The sequence below is a fragment of the Salvelinus fontinalis genome, chromosome 23 (genome assembly GCF_029448725.1).
Source record: "Salvelinus fontinalis isolate EN_2023a chromosome 23, ASM2944872v1, whole genome shotgun sequence".
Taxonomy (NCBI): domain Eukaryota; kingdom Metazoa; phylum Chordata; class Actinopteri; order Salmoniformes; family Salmonidae; genus Salvelinus; species Salvelinus fontinalis.
In genome coordinates, this window is record NC_074687.1 from 7,994,069 (window position 1) to 8,005,041 (window position 10,973).

The following is a 10,973-nucleotide window of genomic DNA, read 5'->3' on the forward strand; positions in this document are numbered from 1 at the left end:
AAACTGACATAACGGACCTGTTTTAAACCGACACAACGGACCTGTTTTTAACGGACATAACGGACCTGTTTTTAACGGACATAACGGACCTGTTTTTAACGGACATAACGGACTTGTTTTTAACGGACACAACGGACCTGTTTTAAACTGACCTGTTTTTAACGGACTTAACGGACCTGTTTTAAACTGACCTGTTTTAAACTGACACAACGGACTTGTTTTTAACGGACATAACGGACCTGTTTTAAACTGACACAACGGACCTGTTTTAAACGGACACAACGGACCTGTTTTAAACTGACACAACGGACCTGTTTTAAACTGACACAACGGACCTGTTTTAAACTGACACAACGGACCTGTTTTAAACTGACACAACGGACCTGTTTTAAACTGACACAACGGACCTGTTTTAAACTGACACAACGGACCTGTTTTAAACTGACACAACGGACCTGTTTTAAACTGACACAACGGACCTGTTTTAAACTGACACAACGGACCTGTTTTAAACGGACACAACGGACCTGTTTTAAACGGACACAACGGACCTGTTTTAAACGGACACAACGGACCTGTTTTAAACGGACACAACGGACCTGTTTTAAACGGACACAACGGACCTGTTTTAAACGGACACAACGGACCTGTTTTAAACGGACACAACGGACCTGTTTTAAACGGACACAACGGACCTGTTTTAAACGGACACAACGGACCTGTTTTAAACGGACACAACGGACCTGTTTTAAACGGACACAACGGACCTGTTTTAAACTGACACAACGGACCTGTTTTAAACTGACACAACGGACCTGTTTTAAACTGACACAACGGACCTGTTTTAAACTGACACAACGGACCTGTTTTAAACTGACACAACGGACCTGTTTTAAACTGACACAACGGACCTGTTTTAAACTGACACAACGGACCTGTTTTAAACTGACACAACGGACCTGTTTTAAACTGACACAACGGACCTGTTTTAAACTGACACAACGGACCTGTTTTAAACGGACACAACGGACCTGTTTTAAACGGACACAACGGACCTGTTTTAAACGGACACAACGGACCTGTTTTAAACGGACACAACGGACCTGTTTTAAACGGACACAACGGACCTGTTTTAAACGGACACAACGGACCTGTTTTAAACGGACACAACGGACCTGTTTTAAACGGACACAACGGACCTGTTTTAAACGGACACAACGGACCTGTTTTAAACGGACACAACGGACCTGTTTTAAACGGACACAACGGACCTGTTTTAAACGGACACAACGGACCTGTTTTAAACGGACACAACGGACCTGTTTTAAACGGACACAACGGACCTGTTTTAAACGGACACAACGGACCTGTTTTAAACGGACACAACGGACCTGTTTTAAACGGACACAACGGACCTGTTTTAAACGGACACAACGGACCTGTTTTAAACGGACACAACGGACCTGTTTTAAACGGACACAACGGACCTGTTTTAAACGGACACAACGGACCTGTTTTAAACGGACACAACGGACCTGTTTTAAACGGACACAACGGACCTGTTTTAAACGGACACAACGGACCTGTTTTAAACTGACACAACGGACCTGTTTTAAACGGACACAACGGACCTGTTTTAAACGGACACAACGGACCTGTTTTAAACTGACACAACGGACCTGTTTTAAACTGACACAACGGACCTGTTTTAAACTGACACAACGGACCTGTTTTAAACTGACACAACGGACCTGTTTTAAACTGACACAACGGACCTGTTTTAAACTGACACAACGGACCTGTTTTAAACTGACACAACGGACCTGTTTTAAACGGACCTGTTTTAAACTGACACAACGGACCTGTTTTAAACGGACCTGTTTTAAACTGACACAACGGACCTGTTTTTAAACTGACACAACGGACCTGTTTTTAAACTGACACAACGGACCTGTTTTTAAACTGACACAACGGACCTGTTTTTAAACTGACACAACGGACCTGTTTTAAACTGACACAACGGACCTGTTTTTAAACTGACACAACGGACCTGTTTTTAAACTGACACAACGGACCTGTTTTTAAACTGACACAACGGACCTGTTTTTAAACTGACACAACGGACCTGTTTTTAAACTGACACAACGGACCTGTTTTTAAACTGACACAACGGACCTGTTTTAAACTGACATAACGGACCTGTTTTAAACTGACATAACGGACCTGTTTTAAACTGACACAACGGACCTGTTTTAAACTGACACAACGGACCTGTTTTAAACTGACACAACGGACCTGTTTTAAACTGACACAACGGACCTGTTTTAAACGGACCTGTTTTAAACTGACACAACGGACCTGTTTTAAACGGACCTGTTTTAAACTGACACAACGGACCTGTTTTAAACGGACCTGTTTTAAACTGACACAACGGACCTGTTTTTAAACTGACACAACGGACCTGTTTTTAAACTGACACAACGGACCTGTTTTTAAACTGACACAACGGACCTGTTTTTAAACTGACACAACGGACCTGTTTTAAACTGACACAACGGACCTGTTTTTAAACTGACACAACGGACCTGTTTTTAAACTGACACAACGGACCTGTTTTTAAACTGACACAACGGACCTGTTTTTAAACTGACACAACGGACCTGTTTTTAAACTGACACAACGGACCTGTTTTTAAACTGACACAACGGACCTGTTTTAAACTGACATAACGGACCTGTTTTAAACTGACATAACGGACCTGTTTTAAACTGACATAACGGACCTGTTTTAAACTGAAAAAACTGACCTGTTTTAAAAACGGACCTATTTATAACGGGCTTAACGGACCTGTTTATAGCGGACATAATGGACCTGTTTCAAATGGGCCACCTGTCCTGTCTGTCTGTTGCCAGTCTACCTGTCCTATCCTAACACTTGCTATGCTGTGTGTTGCTGTCTCCTTTTCAGTGAAGAGCCGGAAACCTTCGCTAGGGGACCTGATCATGCGTCACACCAACAGCCCCACGCGGGCACGCCACGCCGCCCAGCTTGCCCTGGCCCACGTACGAGACGGCGGCCAATCGCTGCACAGTGCCCTGTTCCGGGGCGGGACTGGGGCGTCGGGGCTGGAGAAGCAGGCGGAGGCTCTGAGGGTGAAGAACGCTGTCTACTGCGCAGTCATCTTCTCTGAGTTCCTCAAGGAGCTGGCCGCTCTGGCCCAGGAGCACGCTGTCTCCATGCCCTTTCTCCAGAGCCACGACACTGAGGAGTGATGCTGTCTGTCTCCATACCCTTCCTAAGGAGTGATGCTCCCAAATTCTGCATCCCAATTCTACACCATCCTCCCAATGTGTGGTCTTGCAGACTCTCCGTCATTGATTGAAAAGCATTGGCTGACGCCATTTCTTTCCCCAGCATTTATATCTATGATGGAATGTGTTCCTGGCAATGTCTGGGCCCATGTCCACAAAGCATCTCAAGAGTAGCTTCCGTTTGAAACTTTTAGATCATATATGGACAGGTCCTAGACAGGCACTCCTCCTCTGAGACGCTTTGTGGATGTGGGTTCTTTCCTCGGTCCAGCTACCGTTTTACCCCCTCCCGCCTGCAGGGGGCAGAGGGGAGCACTGACAGGGCTGAGTGCTGCAGGGAAGAGACAAGAGGGAGGGAGGGGGGGGGGGGGGGGGGGGGGGGACGACAAGGTTAATTCGGACAATGAGAAATCAAGAAGGGAATTGCAATTGCTATATGTGAAAGAGTATTAGGGGAGAGACTACACGACTCTTCTGTTATGATTCTGTGCATATCATGTAAATAATATTTAGGTGGATATATACTATAAACGCTAACTCTCAGTACATGTGTAGATTTTGGAGGGTGGTCTGTAGTGTACATGGGTACGTGGTGCTGAGTCAGCTCTATCCACTCTCCTCTCTTTTTAGTAAATTGTGCTCATTAGACATGTACCCTCTTAAAGGAGAACAAGGGTTAAAGCTTCCGTCTTTTAGGAAATTAGGCGACAGCAACAACAACAAAAAGTCCCCCAAATTTCATTTCGCTGTTCGGTACAGAGTTTACAGAACGATGAAACTGATGAGTAATCTCCTGAAACCCAGTTCTGATTGGACATATCGACTGTAGTGGACACAACAGGAAGGTAATTGGCCAATGGGCTCGGAGCATCTCAAGAAGACACATTTTTTTGTTTTGTGTTTTAAAACGCATCACCTCAGCGTTGGAGATTTAACAAGAAGGGAGGGATGGGTGAGGAGACCAGAGGACAGAGATCCTCACCCCCTGTAACTGTACTGGAAAACGTGTTCATGTTTTATCATTATTATTTTCAATTGAATTGTATTATTTATTTTCTAAATGAAACCTTTTTAAGACATATCAATGCCATGTGGGAGTGGCAAAATCTCAACGTGTGTGTGTGTGTGTGTGTGTGTGTGTGTGTGTGTGTGTGTGTGTGTGTGTGTGTGTGTGTGTGTGAGAGGTGCATGTATTAGAGTGTCTCCCTTCTCAGAGGAACAATATCCAGTCAGTTGTCAGGCCTGCACCTGGTGTTGCCATGGGAAAGGTGTGTTTATGTTCTGGTGTTGCCATGGGAAAGGTGTGTTTCTGTTCTGGTGTTGCCATGGGAAAGGTGTGTTTATGTTCTGGTGTTGCCATGGGAAAGGTGTGTTTTTGTTCTGGTGTTGCCATGGGAAAGGTGTGTTTCTGTTCTGGTGTTGCCATGGGAAAGGTGTGTTTCTGTTCTGGTGTTGCCATGCGAACGGTGTGTTTCTGTTCTGGTGTTGCCTTGGGAAAGGTGTGTTTCTGTTCTGGTGTTGCCATGCGAACGGTGTGTTTCTGTTCTGGTGTTGCCTTGGGAAAGGTGTGTTTCTGTTCTGGTGTTGCCATGGGAAAGGTGTGTTTCTGTTCTGGTGTTGCCATAAGAAAGGTGTGTTTCTGTTCTGGTGTTGCCATGGGAACGGTGTGTTTCTGTTCTGGTGTTGCCACGGGAAAGGTGTGTTTCTGTTCTGGTGTTGCCATGGGAACGGTGTGTTTCTGTTCTGGTGTTGCCATGAGAAAGGTGTGTTTCTGTTCTGGTGTTGCCATGGGAACGGTGTGTTTCTGTTCTGGTGTTGCCACGGGAAAGGTGTGTTTCTGTTCTGGTGTTGCCATGGGAACGGTGTGTTTCTGTTCTGGTGTTGCCATGGGAAAGGTGTGTTTCTGTTCTGGTGTTGCCATGGGACAGGTGTGTTTCTGTTCTGGTGTTGCCATGGGAAAGGTGTGTTTCTGTTCTGGTGTTGCCATGGGAAAGGTGTGTTTCTGTTCTGGTGTTGCCATGGGAAAGATGCTCAGAAGGTTTAAAGTTCTGTTGTGGGAATGAGGTAGGAAAGGCGAGTCAGAGCGCTACATTACACAGCAGGATCGATGAGTTGACCAGCTAACCTTAATTAACAACCAGAAATAACTAGAGATTTTCTTCCTCATTGAAGACATGCTCTGGAATTTAGGTGACTACCAAATATTTCTTAAAACTTTGGGCTGGATGTGTCATTGTGTACTGCTAAAATGCAGAATTACTATTTTACCTCAATTAGTCACAGAAAGCAACTGTTTTTATGGAATCCTTATTTACTTGAACCTTTATTTAACTTTTATTTAACTTGGCAAGTCAGTTAAGAACAAATTCTTATTTACAATGACGGCCTTCCAAAAGGCAAAAGGCCTCCTGCGGGGCCGAGGAATTAAAAATACAAAATAAATGAAATAAAAATCTAGGACAAAACACACATCACGACAAGAGACACAACTCAACAAAGAGAGACCTAAGATAACAACATAGCATGGCAGCAACACATGACAACACAGCATGGTAGCAACATGGCAGCAGCACAAAACAGGGTACAAACATTAATAATGCACAGACAACAGCACAAAGGGCAAGAAGGTAGAGACAACAATACATCACGCAAAGCAGCCACAACTGTCAGTAAGAGTCTCCCATGATTGAGTCTTTGAATGAAGAGATTGAGATAAAATTGTTCAGTTTGAATGTTTGTTGCAGATCGTTGCAGTCGCTAGCTGCAGCGAACTGAAAAGAGGAGTGACCCAGGGATGTGTGTGCTTTGGGGACCTGTAATGAACTAATCGGAAATTCCCGTCCATCAAATCTGTTGTTGTGTGCGTGAGATACACTCAAGTCTAAAATAACCAACCCGTTTTGTCTCTTAAAACCCTGAGAGAAATAGTCCCTCATCCTCCACCCCTGGAATATAGAACACTAGACCCAACAAGCACTGATATCCTTGGAACTAGACTGTATTTAACACTGATGCTAAACTTGACGTATTAGTTCATATATAGAGATAATATACAGAGCTAAAAACTCATTATTTTTGGTCTCTGAGATACTTAAGTAAAGAAGGAAGGGAAACCTAGTGTGTAGGAACTTTGACCGTGTTTGTTGCAGTGGATCACATATTTCAGGGTCTCCCAACTGACGGCCCGGTTCTATTTGTCCACCCCCCCCTCAAGTTTTCTGAGCAAAATGTTTTATTTCGTTTTGGTTTTTTTACGCCCCCCGGCCATCCGCTCAAGAACAAAATTGTTCCGCGTATGAATCTGGTTTATGATCCCTGATATATTTACTAATAACTTTGACCGTGTCAATGTTGCCCGTGGATCTCATATTTATTATAAACTTTGACCGTTGCGGTGGATATCATATTATTATAAACGTTGACCGCGTCAGTGTTGCGGTAGATCACATATTTATTAGTATGTGTCATGTTGAGCGTTGAGAAGCTAGCTAGCGTAGCGTTGAGAAGCTAGCTAGCGTAGCGTTGAGAAGCTAGCTAGCGTTGAGAAGCTAGCTAGCTGTGCCCACGTAGTGTTTTTAAGTTTTGCCAAGACACTTTAATCACTTTAATTTCAGTTTTTATTAAAACTGTTGCAGTTGTTTTAATCGTGTGTGTGTGTGTGTGTGTGTGTGTGTGTGTGTGTGAAAGTCCATCTCTAACCCAGCCTCTCTTGTCATTGGCTTTACACATAGTTTCCACATTCTCCCTGGTCGATCAGTGTGTGTGAAAGTCCATCTCTAACCCAGCCTCTCTTGTCATTGGCTTTACACATACTTTCCACATTCTCCCTGGTCGATCAGTGTGTGTGAAAGTCCATCTCTAACCCAGCCTCTCTTGTCATTGGCTTTACACATAGTTTCCACATTCTCCCTGGTCGATCAGTGAAACACCATGTTTTTTGCCGTTATGTTAGGAAATCTAGATCAGAACTGAAATGGATACGCCAAATTATTAACGTATATTCTTCAAGTCACCCCTCACAGCTTCAACCACCTCCAATGTGATCAAATAACTCTTCTCTAGGAAGTCCCTAGACGGGTCAGATATTTGCCCAAGACATGTCTGGGATATCCCAGGATCCCCTTTAATTTGGCCATTCAAAAAAAAATATATATATATTAATTGTGCAACTTAATATGTTTTTTTTAATTTTTTTATTGATTTATCACAAAATGCCGTTTTAAAGCAGGTCCCATTTTACAGATGCCGTAGAACACGTTCTGTATTAACATTTCTCACGATTTTAAGGTTGTAACGATTCATTTAAATCAGTCAATTCATCTGATTTATTGTTTTTATGCAGAAAATTATACATTTTACATGAAGACTCACTTGTCTGAATAATTTCCTGTGGAGAAAAAAAGAAATGCTGAATTTTAAAGTTGTAACAGTTGGGACTCACTGACCTTTTTTTTATCAAACCATTACCTGTTCTATTGAAACATCCAATCCACAAGCCATGCAAATCTACCATAAGCAATCATACGTTATGTAATGCCAAGTAGGTAGACTGATACATACACTAACACTAAACTATCTTCAGTTGATTTGATGGACTGACTGACTGACTGACTGACTGACTGACTGACTGACTGACTGACTGACTGACTGGTTGGTGGATGGACTGACTGACTGATTGGTTGGTGGATGGACTGTGACTGGTTGGTGGATGGATGGACTGACTGACTGACTGGTTGGTGGATGGACTGACTGACTGATTGGTTGGTGGACTGACTGACTGACTGGTTGGTGGACTGACTGACTGACTGGTTGGTGGATGGACTGACTGACTGACTGACTGACTGACTGGTTGGTGGATGGACTGACTGACTAACTGACTGACTGACTGATTGGTTGGTGGACTGACTGACTGACTGACTGACTGATTGGTTGGTGGACTGACTGACTGACTGATTGGTTGGTGGACTGACTGACTGACTGACTGACTGATTGGTTGGTGGACTGACTGACTGACTGACTGATTGGTTGGTGGATGGACTGACTGACTGACTGACTGATTGGTTGGTGGATGGACTGACTGACTGACTGATTGGTTGGTGGATGGACTGACTGACTGACTGATTGGTTGGTGGATGGACTGACTGACTGACTGATTGGTTGGTGGATTGACTGACTGACTGACTGATTGGTTGGTGGATTGACTGACTGACTGACTGATTGGTTGGTGGACTGACTGACTCAGAGCTGAGGGGTACAGTCAGTGGCTGGATCTGGTGGGGTTACCATGGTAAACTTTTACAAATGAAAACGCTAAGACATTCAAAGCAACCGTTTCAATTGTATTGTTTGATGTTTTGTGAGTGTGTTCAACTCTTCACGTGTGTGTGTGTGTGTGTGTGTGTGTGTGTGTGTGTGTGTGTGTGTGTGTGTGTGTGTGTGTGTGTGTGTGTGTGTGTGTGTGTGTGTGTGTGTGTGTGTGTGTGTGAGAGAGAGAGGCAGAAGTAGTCTACCTCAGCCATGCACCTCTTTCCCCATTACAGCCATCTCTCTGGAACTGCCAGCCAGCCACTCCATATGTCTCCCCACCGTCCAGCTTTTAATAAGATCTCCAATATTATTGTCATGAGAGATGTTGGAGAGATGTCATGAGTTCCTGGTATGTTAACTGTTCGTCAAAATCAAACTGTTGCAGAGATGTCATGAGTTCCTGGTATGTTAACTGTTCGTCATAATCAAACTGTTGCAGAGATGTCATGAGTTCCTGGTATGTTAACTGTTTGTCATATTCAAACTGTTGCAGAGATGTCATGAGTTCCTGGTATGTTAACTGTTCGTCATATTCAAACTGTTGGAGAGATGTCATGAGTTCCTGGTATGTTAACTGTTGGTCATATTCAAACTTGGAGAGATGTCATGAGTTCCTGGTATGTTAACTGTTGGTCATATTCAAACTTGGAGAGATGTCATGAGTTCCTGGTATGTTAACTGTTGGTCATATTCAAACTTGGAGAGATGTCATGAGTTCCTGGTATGTTAACTGTTCGTCATATTCAAACTTGGAGAGATGTCATGAGTTCCTGGTATGTTAACTGTTGGTCATATTTATACCATGTGGCAACTGTTCCAACTGACTAGAAATCGTGAGAAAGCGGAACAACACTCTATGACATCATGAACTGATCATGTAATCAATAATCATATGATGTTTAAGGAGTTATGGTTGTCATGTTATCATTTTGATTTAAAGGGATATTGCGAGATTTTGGCAATTGAGCCCTTTATCAACTTTCCCAGAGTCCGAAGCATGTAAATACAATTTTAATGAAATTACGTCTTAACTTCCTTCATGCTGAATGCAGAGACATGAAAATGGTATCCGTTAACTCATCTGACTCTGAGGAAGTAGAGGAAATGAATAGACAAAATCTCACCCTATCACTTTTTAAGTTTTGTTTCATGTATCTCATCTCTTCTTTTCCTAATTTTGTTTCTGCGTTGTGAAACTAAGGATAGACTTGCTCCGAGATATTATTATTATGTCTCCTGGAATCTATGCAAACACGCTTCGGTTGAAACGGGAGATGGACTGAGTTCATCTCTAAATAATGTAGAAACCAACCAATGGGTCTTTATAAATACAGGCGCCTATAAATTAATCAACTGGACTGAATGAATTACACGCAAAATGAAAAATGTTGTAATAAATATTTTTATATAATTAAAGTTTTAAAAAAGGGCATGTTTTTTTTAAATTATTATTAATTTATAAATGTTTGACCTGTCAATATGGATTGTGTCCAGTATAAGTGTACAGAACATTAGGAACACGTCGTCTTTCCATGACATAGAACGACCAGGTGAATCCAGGTGGAAGATAAATACACAACGCAGAGACAGAGGACGGAGGTTTTTCTGTAATAGGGGATTAATGCAGAGACATGGGAGGAATTTGTCTATATATTGAGTCTGAAATAGGATCCTTTGTTATTTGGCCATTGGCTCAGTTTTATTGCAAGGGATTCTAATTGGTCAACCACAGGCTAGGGCTGGGCTATAAAGTACATCCTGTCCCTTTGTTCTGGGGAGAGAATCACAGGAGAGAATCACTGAGGACAGGGAAGGAACGACCATCTACCTCTCAGCGTAACATCTATGATTTGTCCTCTTTGAATAAACCTATTTTCCTCCCCCTGATTTGCTTTGGGGTTTGTGTTATTGAAGAATAACCTCAACTGCTAATGTAACAGTATAACTTTAAACCGTCCCCTCGCCCCGACACGGGCGCGAACCAGGGACCCTCTGCACACATCGACAGCAGTCGCCCACGAAGCACGGTCGTTACCCATCGCTCCACAAAAGCCGCGGCCCTTGCAAAGCAAGGGGCAACACTACTTAAGTCTCAGAGCAAGTGACGTAACTGATTGAAATGCTACTAGCGCGCACCCGCTAACTAGCTAGCCATTTCACATCCGTTACACTAACACTGGTATTTATTTTTTGTGGCTTTTTCTCTCCAGTTTTTATTTTTCATTTCTGAGCGTCTGACACCACCACATGAAGTTTCTGTACAGAGGAATACACAGTATTGTATGGCAAGCTGCTACCAAAATAGGTACTGTGGGTCCTCGGTCTAAAGTAGTTTTGTAGCAGCTTGCCACTTTA

General features: G+C 43.1%; 1 protein-coding gene across 1 annotated transcript in view; it reads left to right on the top strand.

The window, feature by feature from the left end:
* LOC129820812 (FHF complex subunit HOOK interacting protein 1B-like) overlaps window positions 1–3,662 on the top strand; it is a gene marked incomplete in the record, with an annotated part of 81,671 nt that extends 78,009 nt beyond the window's left edge. The window contains 1 exon segment of the mRNA XM_055877796.1: window positions 2,968–3,662. Within this exon segment, the coding sequence (XP_055733771.1) occupies window positions 2,968–3,272 (305 nt within the window).
* Window positions 3,663–10,973: the final 7,311 nt, after the last annotated feature.